At 38.5% G+C, this 17500-nt stretch overlaps 1 protein-coding gene across 1 annotated transcript in view; it reads right to left on the reverse strand.

Moving 5' to 3' along the window:
* Positions 1-12562: 12562 nt before the first annotated feature.
* The window catches only part of LOC144979052 (uncharacterized), an 18860-nt gene continuing 13922 nt past the window's right edge, over positions 12563-17500 (reverse strand). Inside the window, exons 9-12 of the mRNA XM_078925665.1 lie at positions 16989-17098; positions 16093-16241; positions 14786-14995; positions 12563-13092 (exon numbers count right to left, since the gene is read on the reverse strand). Coding sequence (XP_078781791.1) covers positions 12773-13092; positions 14786-14995; positions 16093-16241; positions 16989-17098 — 789 coding nt within the window. The 3' untranslated portion in view covers positions 12563-12772. The remainder of the gene's footprint in view (positions 13093-14785; positions 14996-16092; positions 16242-16988; positions 17099-17500) is intronic.

Here is a 17500-nt window from a genome sequence, read left to right on the forward strand (position 1 = left end):
AAAAAAAAAAAAAGAAAAGGACGCAACATATTGTCCACATTGTCAACAATGGTAAAATAGGCCCATAATTGGCTTCGGATGTGTGACCTGCATATGTGTACACGTTGATTTAGACCTGTCTATAGCTAACTATTCTATAATAATCCAAAACAGGACAAAACCATTAATTGGTCGTAAACATAGATGTAGATTTACTGTAAGATGCTCAACGACCGTTTTATTACGTACTCAATTGAAAATCAAAAATCCAAGACAGTTATTGTGTCAATGTAAATAAAAAGTTCTTTTCTTTCCTTGCAATGGCGGCGCACTTTCGGGCACGAGTCTTTGTTCCGAAATTAAACGGCGGTCAATAGAATAATTTAATTCAATGTACAAGTTGTAGTTTCTATCTATATTCAATGTACATGTTGTAGTTTATATCTATATTCAATGTACATGTTGTAAGTTCAATTATTATATCAATGTACAAGTTGTAGTTTCTATCTATATTCAATGTACAAGTTGTAGTTTATATCTATATTCAATGTACATGTTGTAGTTTATATCTATATTCAATGTACAAGTTGTAGTTTATATCTATATTCAATGTACAAGTTGTAGTTTCTATCTATATTCAATGTACATGTTGTAGTTTATATCTATATTCAATGTACATGTTGTAGTTTATATCTATATTCAATGTACAAGTTGTAGTTTATATCTATATTCAATGTACAAGTTGTAGTTTATATCTATATTCAATGTACATGTTGTAGTTTATATCTATATTCAATGTACATGTTGTAGTTTATATCTATATTCAATGTACATGTTGTAGTTTATATCTATATTCAATGTACATGTTGTAGTTTATATCTATATTCAATGTACATGTTGTAGTTTATATCTATATTCAATGTACAAGTTGTAGTTTCTATCTATATTCAATGTACATGTTGTAGTTTATATCTATATTCAATGTACATGTTGTAGTTTATATCTATATTCAATGTACATGTTGTAGTTTATATCTATATTCAATGTACAAGTTGTAGTTTATATCTATATTCAATGTACAAGTTGTAGTTTATATCTATATTCAATGTACATGTTGTAGTTTCTATCTATATTCAATGTACAAGTTGTAGTTTATATCTATATTCAATGTACATGTTGTAGTTTATATCTATATTCAATGTACATGTTGTAGTTTATATCTATATTCCATGTACAAGTTGTAGTTTATATCTATATTCAATGTACAAGTTGTAGTTTATATCTATATTCAATGTACAAGTTGTAGTTTATATCTATATTCAATGTACATGTTGTAGTTTATATCTATATTCAATGTATATGTTGTAGTTTATATCTATATTCAATGTACATGTTGTAGTTTATATCTATATTCAATGTACATGTTGTAGTTTATATCTATATTCAATATACATGTTGTAGTTTATATCTATATTCAATGTACATGTTGTAGTTTATATCTATATTCAATGTACAAGTTGTAGTTTATATCTATATTTAATGTACATGTTGTAGTTTATATCTATATTCAATGTACATGTTGTAGTTTATATCTATATTCAATATACATGTTGTAGTTTATATCTATATTCAATGTACATGTTGTAGTTTATATCTATATTCAATGTACAAGTTGTAGTTTATATCTATATTCAATGTACATGTTGTAGTTTATATCTATATTCAATGTACATGTTGTAGTTTATATCTATATTCAATGTACATGTTGTAGTTTATATCTATATTCAATGTACAAGTTGTAGTTTATATCTATATTCAATGTACATGTTGTAGTTTATATCTATATTCAATGTACATGTTGTAGTTTATATCTATATTCAATGTACATGTTGTAGTTTATATCTATATTCAATGTACATGTTGTAGTTTATATCTATATTCAATGTACATGTTGTAGTTTATATCTATATTCAATATACATGTTGTAGTTTATATCTATATTCAATGTACATATTGTAGTTTATATCTATATTCAATGTACATATTGTAGTTTCTATCTATATTCAATGTACATGTTGTAGTTTATATCTATATTCAATGTACATATTGTAGTTTCTATCTATATTCAATGTACATATTGTAGTTTATATCTATATTCAATGTACATGTTGTAGTTTATATCTATATTCAATGTACATGTTGTAGTTTCTATCTATATTCAATGTACATGTTGTAGTTTCTATCTATATTCAATGTACATGTTGTAGTTTATATCTATATTCAATATACATGTTGTAGTTTATATCTATATTCAATGTACATGTTGTAGTTTCTATCTATATTCAATGTACATGTTGTAGTTTCTATCTATATTCAATGTACATGTTGTAGTTTATATCTATATTCAATGTACATGTTGTAGTTTCTATCTATATTCAATGTACATGTTGTAGTTTATATCTATATTCAATGTACATGTTGTAGTTTATATCTATACCACTGAAATTACAAGATTTATTGAAGCTCTCAGATGAATTGCATTGGAAATTAAATACACAAAAAGAAATTACAAAAGACACTTCGATTTTAACCACATTTTTAATTAATTCATTTGTTTTCAACATTTAAATATAGACTATCCTTTATTTATGGTTTTATTAATAATATGGATTTATGATAGAAATGTACCTGTATTATTTATACTGATATTTATTCCAAAATGAAAACCTCCAGCAATGTTATGGTTATAATGTCCTAAGGAGATCACATGTCTCCACTAGTCTTTATCCAAAAAAATAGTGGAAAGGGTGGGTGGGGGTAGTTTCTAACGTCAGCCCCTATCCACGACTTCACATAATTTAATGCTATACAACCTATTCACCATTTAACTGCCACCCGCTCGAAAAACGCGAACATAAAAATTTGGACAGAAAGCTCGTCCTTCAAATATCGATCAATTTAAATGACCCTCATCTTGGTAAAAACTCTCATACCTGGGACTTCTCGAAGTTTCCATTAGAGTCCCGGATTTGAGAGTTTTTGCCAAGAGGAAGAGGGGGGGGGGGGGGGGGGGGGGGGGGGGCGGGGTCATTTAAATCGATTGATATTTGAAGGACGAGATTCCAGGCCACATTTTTAAATATGCGATTTTCCAGAGTATGATAGCTCACTGGTTAGATTACTTAACAGATTCCCGACTCCAATAAACCATGGTGAAAATTGAGTCACCCAGCAGTTTAAAAAAATTTCATTGATAAGTAAATCTGCCTGGAGCGTTCCATGACAAAGGCGAACCACGCACCGAGTCATTAATCCAAGTTTCCTTAATAACCAATTATTAAATTATGTGTAATCGATGAGAAGTGCGTGGCCCTAGGGCTGTCAAAAGGCCGCACAGACTAACGATAACATCACATCGGGCGCCCGTCGAGTCGAACATATAGATAGAATGCGCTTGGCCAAGGAGTTCACAACATTGCCATCCGGAAGTTTAACGGACCAACACACAAACTCTGTGTAACCATGAACTTTTATAGTCTGGTTAATACAGTTTAGTGAGAACAACTCACAAACGCGGATGGCAAAAACAATAACAAAGGCCTGAGTGACGTCATCTGCGTACTATCTATAGATATTATGCGCTTGGCCAAGAAGCTCATAACATTGCCATCCGGAAGTATATCGGACCTACACACAAAACTGTGTGTATCCATGAACGTTTATAGTCAGGTAAATACAGTTTAGTGAGCTTTACTCATAAACGCGGATGGCAAAAAACAATAACAAAGACCTGAGTGACGTCAACTAAGAACTATCTATAGATAGTTCGAAGATGACGTCACTCATGTCTTTGTTATTGTTTTTTGCCATCCGCGTTTATGAGTACTTCTCACTAAACTGTATTAACCCGACTATAAACGTTCACGAATACACACGGTTTTGTGTGTTGGTCCGTTATACTTCCGGATGGCAATGTTATGAGCTTCTTAGCCAAGCGCATACTATCTATAGATAGTTCGAAGATGACGTCACTCAGGTCTTTGTTATTGTTTTTTGCCATCCGCGTTTATGAGTAATGCTCACTGAACTGTTTTAACCCGACTATAATATAAACGTTCATGGACACACACAGTTTTGTGTGTTGGTCCGTTATACTTCCGGATGGCAATGTTATGAGCTTCTTAGCCAAGCGCATACTATCTATTGACAAAAATATTGACAGTCATAATGAATTAAACAGAAAAGAAAGAAAGAAAGAAAGTGGAATCGTTTTACCCTTTGTAGACCGTTTGACCGCGTTGGCCCTTTGAGTTCAAGAACTTTTCCCAAGGATTCAACTACAACTATGCTTTGCTCAGAGAGGGACTCGAACCTTGGATCTGCAGGTCCTATCTCCAGTGTCATACCACTAGGCCACATAGTCGCACATTAGAAAATGAAACAGAAGCTTTATGCACAGAATATATAAAAAGTAGGGGTTTTATTCATTATTATTATTGTGTGTGCGCGCGTGTGTGTGTGTGTGTGTGTGTGTGTATGTGTGTGTGTGTGTGTTTGTAATCCCCGAGTCCGCGTCGAATGGTTTGTGTGTCGAAGCGTAACTTTCGCTCTTCAGCCTTTTGTGTCGTACATAAAGTACGTGTCGGGGTGAAGGTCATTCCTCTATAAGTGTTATTGTTATTGTTGTTATGATTTACACCCGTGCCGTATACAAGTTTTTATGATATTTCAATTTGGGAAACTCCTCGGCCTGTAAATGTAACCCATCCTCACAAAACGCTGTTAGTTCCTGATGATTTCAATGCTTTAAAAAAGTCGCCCTTCAGAGCGATTAGGCCCATGGAGCCGAAGTTTATCCCGGTTTATATAGCGTGAAATGGACGATAGCAAATCTATCATAATAGTCTTCAACAGTCGTAGTGTCACTTCCTTCCTAATGACGTATGGTAACTTAGTAACACTGGCTCTAAACTATCGGAACAATGGCGGACGCCGTATGAAATATTTCCCCGGCGAGCTTAAACGCGTATCCAGAGGAAAAAAACCCCATCAATTTGATCATGTATTGACTTTTACACATTCTGATCACAAGGCATATGAAAAGGGAATGAAAAGTTCTAGCCAGCATGAAGAATAAAAAGTAATGATTTTCTTTGTTTAGAACCAAGATGGCCGCCGTTGCCGGGCGCGTGACATCAGACTATTGAATCCAATTTCATTGCTGAACATCGAATTTATTTACTAAAAAATTAGGAAACTTTGGGAAATCTCGTCGGTTTTTGGGAGATTAATTAAGGAGCAGGCACTGGTATGAGGTCTGAATAAATCTGTATGTCTGTATGGAACAGTGCCAGGAAATAAACAGCGAAAAAAAATAGAAGAAAAAAAAACAATAATAAATAAATAAGCCATCCAAAAAAAACTCATCCTGCATAGACTGGGATTAGAACCTCAAACCTCAGTTACGCAGCCAATGTGGTGTAATGGTAGCACGTCTGACCGGTAATCAGGCGGTCTGAGGTTCGATTCTCAGTCCAGGCAGGCTGATTTTTGTTGTGATGTTTTTAAAAATCTTTTTATTGATGCTATGCGTGTAGTTAAAAAAAAAGTGATAACATTCGCCACCCGGATACAATGTAGAAGCACACAGAACTATGTGTAATGATAAACGCTTAAAGGGAATGCGATTAGCGGAAGAGTAGCGTCCCTTGATTGGACGTCACCCATAGTCTGTGACGTTACCGGCGGAAAAGTTATTAGAGAGAGAACGTCATGTTGGTTGTGCGCATGCGTCTCTCGTCCTCGTGCACAACCAACATGACGCTCTCTCTCTCTAATAACTTTTCCGCCGGTGACGTCCAATCAAGGGACGCTACTCTTCCGCTAATCTCATTCCCTATAGATAGAACGAAGATGACGTCACTCTGGTCTTTGTTTTCGCTTTTGCCATCCGCGTTTATGAGTACATCTCACTAAACTGCATGAACCAGACTATAAACGTTCTTGGTTACACACAGTTTGTGTGTTGGTCCGTTATACTTCCGGATGGTAATGTTGTGAGCTTCTTAGCCAAGCGCATACTATCTATAGTCTGATTGATACATTTTAGTGAGAACTAATCATAAATAGGGTTGGTTAAAGACAATAACGAGTTGAGGGACGTCAATTTAGTTCCTTCTATATTTTCTCTGTGTTTTGTCTGACACTGTCTATCAAACAGCCTTTTTCAGATCGGGTTTATTGGGAAGAAGAAATTATTTCTATTACCTTTCATTTCAAACACCCCGAATTTCTTATTTTTGTTTCATTTTTACAATACCTAGTACAATTCTCTGTTTGTCGCCGGCTCCATTGGGACATAGTACCGGTGAGACGGGGTGGGTAACATGATACCGTTTGACAGCTAGTCCTTGCCTCGACTCGACACGGAATGCCACGTCATGATCTAGAATGGCCACGTGACCATCTGCCACGAAGACCACCAGACTGTTGAAACATTCCATCTGGACCGTTTACGTTGCCCTGCTCGTCGTGACCTCAGACAATATAGGTAGAACGAAATTGACGCCATTCAGCTCTTTGTTATTATTTTTAGCCAGGTATTTTTATGATTATCTAGTTCTTACTAAATTGTATTAATCAGACTATAAACGTTTAAGGTTACACATAGTTTTGTGAGTTGGTACGGAATATCCGGCTGGCGAATGTTGTGAGCTTTTAACTAAACGCATAGCATCAATAAAATCTAATAGGAGAAAAATACATAAACTTACACGACTCAAATATTTACCCAATATTTTTATTTCATCATGTTCAATGCGCTTCGCAACGTTTTATTTTGTTTCTCAAGCAGACCATATTTAATCAATTTCCAAATTTTTTCATAGTTGGGGCTTCGTATAATTGCGCTATATAAATGTTCATTTTTACCGATATTTTTTTATGACGGGCGTCTTCGACTTTCCATTGAAGTACAAGAGATTGTGTGGAGTTCACTTTGAGTCTTTGTATGCGTGAATTTACATTTGGGGTGGGTGTCCTTGTTGGTGTGTGTATGTGTGTGTGTGTGTGTGTGTGTGTGTGCCACTCTCTGCTTATATTATGTCTCTGGGTGTGTCTGTGTGTATATGTCTGTGGGTGTGTGTGTGTGTGTGTGTATGCGTGAGTGTCTGTATGCATTACTGTGTGTGTGTCTCCGTGTGTATGTCTCTCTCTCTCTCTCTCTCTTTCTCTCTCCCTCTCTCTCTCTCTCTTTCTCTCTCCCTCTCTCTCTCTCTCTCTCTCTCTCTCTCTCTCTCTGTGTATGTGTGTGTATGTGTGTGTATGTGTGTGTGTGTGTGATTAAGGGAAGGGGAGAAACGGAAAGCTGGTAACACCCCAGGACACCAACCCATGTCTTGGCTTGAATCCCAAACAGAAGAATATTTTTATGATCCCATGTTAAAGATGTATGAGACCGACCAACGGCTATGGGATAGGATAGACTGATAGACCACCCACTCCAGTCTGAGACCGACCAACGGCTATGGGATGGGATAGACTGATAGACCACCCACTCCAGTCTGAGACCGACCAACGGCTATGGGATGGGATAGACTGATAGACCACCCACTCCAATCTGAGACCGACCAACGGCTATGGGATAGGATAGACTGATAGACCACCCACTCCAGCCTGAGACCGACCAACGGCTATGGGATAGGATAGACTGATAGACCACTCCAGTCTGAGACCGACCAACGGCTATGGGATAGGATAGACTGATAGACCACCCACTCCAGTCTGAGACCGACCAACGGCTATGGGATGTGATAGACTGATAGACCACTCCAGTCTGAGACCGACCAACGGCTATGGGATAGGATAGACTGATAGACCACCCACTCCAGCCTGAGACCGACCAACGGCTATGGGATAGGATAGACTGATAGACCACCCACTCCAATCTGAGACCGACCAACGACTATGGGATAGGATAGACTGATAGACCACCCACTCCAGTCTGAGACCGACCAACGGCTATGGGATAGGATAGACAGATAGACCACTCCAGTCTGAGACCGACCAACGGCTATGGGATAGGATAGACTGATAGACCACCCACTCCAGTCTGAGAGCGACCAACGGCTATGGGATAGGATAGACTGATAGACCACTCCAGTCTGAGACCGACCAACGGCTATGGGATAGGATAGACTGATAGACCACCCACTCCAGTCTGAGACCGACCAACGGCTATAGGATAGGATAGACTGATAGACCACCCACTCCAGTCTGAGACCAACCAACGGCTATAGGATAGGATAGACTGATAGACCACTCCAGTCTGAGACCGACCAACAGCTATAGGATAGGATAGACTGATAGACCACCCACTCCAGTCTGAGACCGACCAACGACTATGGGATAGGATAGACTGATAGACCACCCACTCCAGTCTGAGACCGACCAACGGCTATGGGATGTGATAGACTGATAGACCACTCACTCCAGTCTGAGACCGAGCAACGACTATGGGATAGGATAGACTGATAGACCACCCACTCCAGTCTGAGACCGACCAACGGCTATGGGATGTGATAGACTGATAGACCACCCACTCCAGTCTGAGACCGACCAACGGCTATGGGATAGGATAGACTGATAGACCACCCACTCCAGTCTGAGACCGACCAACGACTATGGGATAGGATAGACTGATAGACCACTCACTCCAGTCTGAGACCGACCAACGGCTATGGGATAGGATAGACTGATAGACCACTCCAATCTGAGACCGACCAACGGCTATGGGATAGGATAGACTCATAGACCACCCACTCCAGTCTGAGACCGACCAACGGCTATGGGATGGGATAGACTGATAGACCACCCACTCCAGTCTGAGACCGACCAACGGCTATGGGATAGGATAGACTGATAGACCACCCACTCCAGTCTGAGACCGACCAACGACTATGGGATAGGATAGACTGATAGACCACTCACTCCAGTCTGAGACCGACCAACGGCTATGGGATGGGATAGACTGATAGACCACCCACTCCAGTCTCAGACCGACCAACGGCTATGGGATAGGATAGACTGATAGACCACCCACTCCAGTCTGAGACCGACCAACGACTATGGGATAGGATAGACTGATAGACCACCCACTCCAGTCTGAGACCGACCAACGGCTATGGGATAGGATAGACTGATAGACCACCCACTCCAGTCTGAGACCGACCAACGGCTATGGGATAGGATAGACTGATAGACCACCCACTCCAGTCTGAGACCGACCGACGGCTATGGGATGTGATAGACTGATAGACCACTCACTCCAGTCTGAGACCGACCAACGGCTATGGGATAGGATAGATTGATAGACCACCAACTCCAGTCTGAGACCGACCAACGGCTATGGGATAGGATAGACTGATAGACCACTCCAATCTGAGACCGACCAACGGCTATGGGATGGGATAGACTCATAGACCACTCACTCCAGTCTGAGACCGACCAACGGCTATGGGATAGGATAGACTGATAGACCACTCCAATCTGAGACCGACCAACGGCTATGGGATAGGATAGACTCATAGACCACTCACTCCAGTCTGAGACCGACCAACGGCTATGGGATAGGATAGACTGATAGACCACTCCAATCTGAGACCGACCAACGGCTATGGGATAGGATAGACTGATAGACCACCCACTCCAGTCTGAGACCGACCAACGGCTATGGGATAGGATAGACTGATAGACCACTCCAATCTGAGACCGACCAACGGCTATGGGATAGGATAGACTCATAGACCCCCCACTCCATTCTGTGAAAACCCTTCATCACTCATTCAATCAGGCGTGTACAGATCTCATAGCATACCTTTTTTTAGAAATCATCATCATTATCGTCATCATCATCATCATCATCATCATCATCATCATCATCATCATCATCATCATCATTATCGTCATCATCATCATCATCATCATAATCATCATCATCATCATCATCGTCGTCGTCGTCATCATCATCGTCGTCATCCACAGTAATAAGTAATATATTTAATTCTTGTTTATTTCCACCATTTTGATCTTGTAGTTTAATATTATTTTTCTACTTGTATTTTCTTGCCAACTGTCTCACATAAACCTGGAAACTTGGAATCTGGAATCTCAGATACGGTGGACATATCATCGGGCCGCTTTGGGGTTTTTGTGTTCGCCACTTTGTGCCTTCAAATCAGTAGCTCCAGAGTTCAAGTCTTGCTCTGAGCGTCGCGAAGTTCAGTCATTGGAAAATGCTCTTTATTTACATTTTCTCACCGTACTCAGGTCTATGATAAGTACATGACTGTTAGCAGCGAGGAATCTGTCGAAAAAATAGCAACATTTCTCCATACTTGCCTCATGCCCTTTCCTAGCAATGACTATGAAAAATGTTTTTTTATCTTTTTGAGGAAAAATTTTGTATAAAATCAAAGCCCTATCTCCACTGAGTAAAAATGTTTTTGAATTTTGAAAATCCATTCATAAATAAACAAGTTATGCAGTTTCAATGGTGTCATTTATTTGGATGACCCGCAAAGAGGAAAAAAACGCGAAAATATGGGACGCTTGTTCGGCATTATTTTTCGACCTTTGGTTGTAGAATCTTGCGTAATAAGTGGATTAAAAGATTGAAACTTGAAGAGCAAATTAGGATGGTGTTTTGTAAAATACGGGAAAAGTACTCGTCATAACATTATTGAGCATTATATCGCAATATCCACTTAACGTGCTCATGCGCTTACATGGGTCCTGGTCAACAGCAACATTTAACATGTAGGACGAGACATGACGCCTGTTAGGCGATATTACAATTTTTCGGACAAAGACACGCGTTAACGCCAGGTACTCAGTTTACCCTGAGTACGGTGAGAGAATGTGAGTAAGATCTTTCCAAGGACTCAACTATGCGCGAGCGAAGCTCGAACCAAGACTCCGATCCAAAGCGATGTCATACCACTAGACCACATAGCGCACACATATGAAATTTTACAACCAAAAAGAAGAAATGTTCATGTATTACCTTGTCAGCGACAAACCTCCACGCCCAGTAGTTTTAGAAATATTTTACTCCAAAGAGTAAAAATCTATTTTTAACGGTCTTCTGGTAATTGCACGAGTTTTGTCGCTTGACATAATCTACAATGACCTTTTTTCTAACTTTGTGCCAACTTTCAGTCATATTCATCGATAAACAGCATCGTAATTAATTTTTTTAAAATAGCATATACGAAACGGCTTCGTCCCATATTTTGACGAGAATTCGGGCATTTCGTGAGCGAAAAAGAGGCCCAAAGATTTGTGCGGGATAGTCATTGCTACCTTTCCTACATAGGAACAATGGGAGCCATCCGTGTTCTGGTTTTCGTCCAACCGAGTCATCGATCACATGATTTATTGCTCTCCAACGATTGGCTATTTCTTAATAAGTGTGAACACGTTGCCTTGTTTAGGAAAGTTGTAACCATTTCCACGAGTCAAGCTGAACAAAATGACGTCATGATTTCGTCCAACCTCGTCATCGATCACATGATTTGTTGCTGTACAACGATTGGATATTTCTCAATGTATCTGCTGCTTTGTTAATGAAAGTTGTAAACTTACCCATGAGTCATGCTGAGCAAAATGACCAATCGTGTGACGTTGGATATTTCTCAAACTGTGAACTCTTCTCACTATGTGGACATTTTGAGCACACTTTGCGATGTGACCAATGACGTGGGACATGTGGAAATGTTCAAAAAATGATGCCCATTGTGACAGAGATTTGGAAAACTGTGAACACATTCTATTTCCTGCACATTTTGTCACGTGGCCAATGACCAGAGCAAATGGAAACATTATATTGATGCTATACTCACAACATCCACCGGCCGGATTTAACGAAGCAAAACCTTTTTGTGTAAACTTGAACGTTGATTGTGTTTGATTTATATCATTTAGTGAGAGCTAATCACCAAAATGGCTATCTAAAAATAATAACAAAGAGATGATAGGATGGTTTTTAATATATATATATATATATATAATATTATATATATATATATATAATATGTGTGTGTTATATATATATATATATATATATATATATGTATTATATAATGTATATATATATTATATATATATATATATATATATATATATATATATATATATATATCTTTCCTGTTTTGTCTGACACAGTTTCATACTCACTGTTTTCAAATGTTTATCTTTGCCGCTATGTCGTCTTGTGGTATGACACTCGCTTTCGGACCGGAAGGTCCCGGGTTCGAGCCTCGTTCGGAGCATAGTCCTTGGAAAAGATTCTTTACTCACATTTCTCACTGCACTCAGATTTAAAATGAGTACCTGGCCGTTACAGTGTTGTCTCTGTCGGAAAAAAAGTAATATTGCCTAACAGGGGCAATATTCTGTCCTACATGTTAAGTGTCGCTGTTGACCAGGGACCCATTGTGAAGCGCTTTGAGCACGTTTAGTGGATATTGCGCTATATAAAAGCTCAATTTTTATATTTCATCTCACACAAGTGCCTGATCACTAATTTGTTATTTTGACATTTATTTATTTCCCGATCACACGGCGAAACACACACAAAATATGATAAACGTATAGGGATGTTGTTACTGGCTGTGGTAGAAGTTATCGTGCTAAAAAGTATTACTGTGTTAAAATGTACTGTGTAAGAGTTTACTGTGTTTAATTGACTGTGTTAACATTTACTGTGTTGTTATTTATATCACAATTGACTGTGTTAAAAATTAAACTGCTCTACATAATGGCTATCTCCAGTTGTCCCCATATAGCCGCCCCATAGCTGTTGTTTCTTGGGCAAAAATTTCAGTGACGTCATGGGCTTCAGACCAATGGAATCGAAGCGCAATCTGTGGTCCATGGTAACGTTGACAGGCGTGGTCACGTGACGAGCCAGCAAGTCGTCCAGGGAGAATTTGAAGAGATCCGTGTCGAATTTCATCTTGACGAAGAACGCGTGCTTGTCCCGGATGATTCCAACTGAGACGACGTTCACGATCACGTCAAGCCGACCGTCGCCGTCAACGTCACCGACAGCACCTGTTATGGTCAAAGAGAGATTAGTTTTATTCCATCGCCTCCCCTGACGTGTTAACAGTTGTCTTTTGTAAAAAAAAAAAAAAAAAAAAAAAAAAGCAACAAAAACAAAACAAAACAAACAAAACCAACCAAAAAAAAAAGCAAAAAAAAACAACTGATAATAATAATAATAATAATAATAATAATAATAATAATAATAATAATAATAATAATAATAATAATAATAATAATAATAATAATAATAATAATAATAATAATAATAATAATAGTAATAATACACATATTTATATAGCGCTCATTCTCGTGTAAAACACAAGCTCTGGGCACTTTACAATATAAATATCAATTTTAAGTTTAAAAAAATAAAATAATAATAATTCATAGCCAAATCAAGGATTCATAGAGTCAATAAAAATAAATACAGTAAAAATTGCACTCTCTCAGACCACGTGGTAGTTCATTCCAAATCTTGGGGCCGAAACAAGCAAACGATCTATCACCAAATTTTTTTCTTGATCTTTTGTTCCGATCTTTTATATAACACAATACCTACTAAACGGGCTCAAATCGCTTTACAAAGGGTGCCTGCCCAACAGCAACACGTAACGTGTGGAACGAGACATGACGCCCGATAGGCGATATGTCATTTTTTCCCCGGCAGAAACAACGCTGTTAACGACTAAGTACTCATTTTACACCTGAGTACGGTGAGAGACTGTGAGTAAAGAGTCTTTTTCAAGGATTTAACTATGCGTCGAGGTAGGCTCGAACCCAGGACCTTCCAATCCCAAAAGGAGTGTCAAACCCAAGACCAGATAGCCACACAAAATCCACTCTGAACGTGAGAACCGTTGGAATCTGACATTTGTGACAAATCGACTCTATACGGTTATAGGCCCGAGTGATTTATGTGCTAAAAATAGAATTCATTGCCATTAATATGAGACAAAGGTATCGTTACCTTGGGGTTTAAGGGGGGGGGGGGGGGGGGGTCACGATAGCTCACTCGATAAAGCACTCGCTTAACGCCCCCCCCCCCCCCAACTTAAGCTTTTATAAAGAGCAATATCCACTAAACGTGCTCAAAGCGCCGCTTTACAATGGGTCCCTGGCCAACAGCAACACTTAACATACATGACATGACGCCTGTTAAGCGATATTACAATTTTATTTGGACAGAGACAACGCTGTTAACGATCAGGTACTCGTGTTACACCTGCGTACGGCCAGAGAATGTGAGTAAAGAGCCTTTTCCAATGACTCAACTGAGCGTCGAGAGAGGCTGGAACCCAGGACCTTCCGATCCCAAATCGAGTGTCATACCACAAGACCACATAGCCACACAGGCAAAGGGGATGGAATCGACCCCAGGTCAGATCCAGTTTTTTTTTCTGACCCAACCCCCCCCCCCCCCCCCCCCCCCCCAACTTCCCCTGCCCACCCAGTAGTGATTGTGTAGTTGGGTCTGTTGGATTTGGCGGAAAGTTCTTTGGGATAGACTGACTAGCGTCCTATTCAAAAGGTAGCAAGCAATTTCTTTTGTTCATTTCACGCTGTAGAAGCTAGGATAAACTCCTGCTCCGTAGACCTGACAGTTCTGAACCGCTTTCTTTATAGAGTAACGATTCACTACTTATAAGGACGGAGCGCTGACTTACTGACGTCATCGTCTTCCATTCTATATTTAGATTACCTGTGGTCCGTTCATCGGGCTGGAGGAGGACACAGTAAGGTTTAAACACATCCTCCGATGACGCTCTTTCTGAAATTTGACCTTTCACATTTTCACTTCCGGTTGACCTCTTGCCCCTGGACCAAGGCACCTCATTCTCTGTCATGGTATAATTTTCTCCGTACTCTTTGATCACTTCTTGAACTCGCTCCTCATCTCGGGGGGATAACTCTGGAAAATAAAACTAGAATGTCAAATTTCATCTATGAATTTATCATATTTAGGATGATGTCATGCTTTTAGGAAAAATACTAACATGTCCTGCCCTTGGAAAAGGCTTTTTACTCACCGTACTTTTCCGTACTCATGTGTAAAATGGGTACATGGTCGTTAACAGCGTTGTCTCTGTCTGAAAAAAAAATGTAATATCGCCTGACGGGCGTCATGTCTCGTCCAACATGTTAATTGTTGCTGTTGTCCGGTGATCCACTGTAAAGCGCTTTGAGCACGTTTAGTGAAAATTGCACTTTATAAAAGCTCAATTTTAGTACAGAGCTGATAACTCAGAAACGACGGGTACTCTGGACTGTATGAAATGGAATATTGGGCTCCATGTGGGTAAATCCTTGGAAATCCTATATATGGCTCCATATGGCCTGCTTGGGATGGGGGGGGGGGGGGGGGGTATCTAAAGTCTGTTAATTGAGCATGGTAAATCCTTGGATATCTATGGCTCCATATGGCCTGCTTGGGGTGGGGGGGGGGGGGTAACTGGAGACAGTTCATTGAGCATGGTAAATCCCTGGAAATCCTATTTATGGCTCCATAATATGGCCTGCTTGGGATGGTAGGGGGGGGGGGTATCTGAAGACAGTTCATTGAGCATGGTAAATCCCTGGAAATCTTATTTATGGCTCCATATGGCCTGCTTGGGATGGAGGTGGGGGGGGGGGGTATCTAAAGACATTTCATTGAGCTTGGAAAATCCTTGGAAATCCTATATATGGCTCCATAATATGGCCTGTTTGGGATGGTGGGGGGGGGGGGGGGGATCTAAAGACATTTCATTGAGCTTCGAAAATCCTTGGAAATCCTATATATGGCTCCATAATATGGCCTGTTTAGGATGGTGGGGGGGGGGGGGGTATCTAAAGACATTTCATTGAGCTTGGAAAATCCTTGGAAATCCTATATATGGCTCCATAATATGGCCTGTTTAGGATGGTGGGGGGGGGGGGGGGGGTATCTAAAGACATTTCATTGAGCTTGGAAAATCCTTGGAAATCCTATATAATATCTGATGGTATTTTCATCTATTTGGTACTTACGATAGTAGAACTTGTCCGAGCCTTTTTGCCACAACTTGTATGGCGTGTTCAAGGAACTTCTGTCCACGGCGAACATCTCGGATAGGTAAACAGTCTGGTCGGTCTGACACTCTATGTAGTTGTCTGTGGTCTGGTCTGACCTGGATTGTCTGGTATTGTTGTTGTTATTATTATTATTATTATTATTATTATCATCATCATCATCATCATCATCATCATCATCATCATCATCATCATCATCATCATCATCATCATCATCATCATCATCATCATCATTATTATTATTATTATTATTATATTATTATTATTATTATTATTATTATTATTATTATTATTATTATTATTATTATTATTATTATTATTATTATTATTATTCCTATTATTATTATTATTATTATTATTATTATTATTATTATTATTATTATTATTATTATTATTATTATTATTTTTTATTATTATTATTAATTATTATTATTATTATTATTATTATTATTATTATTATTATTATTATTATTATTATATTATTATTATTATTATTATTATTATTATTATTATTATTATTATTATTTATTATTATTATTATTATTTATTATTATATTATTATTTTATTATCATTATTACTTATAACTTATTATTATTATTATTATATTATTATTATTATTATTATTATTATTATTATTATTATTATTATGACAATGATGATGATGATGATGATGATGATGATGATGATGATGATGATGATGATGAAGAGGAGGAAGAAGAAGAGGAGGTTGATGATGATGATGATGATGATGATGATGATGATGATGATGATGATGATGATGATGAAGAGGATGAGGAGGAGGAGCTAGGAGAAGGAGAAGGAGGAAGGTGTAATAACGACCTTCTAACGTTACCTAAAATGGTGTTCAGACAACAACAACCCCCTGAGGTCTGTGTTTGGATGAGTCATGACGTCATGTTCCACCAAGCCCACCGTCCCATCGGGACCAAGCGCCTGTCGTACCTGGGACACATTCAAACAAAGATACCATTTCTACCTTTCTCTGGAAAAATACCTATTTCATATAATATTGGCCGTAAATCTCGACCTTCACACATGGGTGGATTACAACGACCTTGACCCTGACCCTGCTTTTTAAAGTATTTTTGGGTTTTTCGCTGTTTGCCAATGTCTGGATTATTTAAGCGCCAGTTAAAAAAAAAAAACTAAAATTATAACATAGTCAAAAAGTTATAGATTTACAATTGAAAGCAAACGAGAAAAAATAAGACGAAGGGAAATAATTCGAATAAAAAGAGAGGTAGATTTCAAGAGCACACTATCAGTGTAGGACTTAGTTTGAGATCACCTAAAGGTCTCACCCAGTCATAGGCACGCGATCCCACCAAGAACACACTCAAATAG

This window comes from Berghia stephanieae, chromosome 8 (genome assembly GCF_034508935.2).
Source record: "Berghia stephanieae isolate SIO BIC M18660-M18661 chromosome 8, UCSD_Bste_1.3, whole genome shotgun sequence".
In the NCBI taxonomy this organism is placed as follows: Eukaryota; Metazoa; Mollusca; class Gastropoda; order Nudibranchia; family Aeolidiidae; genus Berghia; species Berghia stephanieae.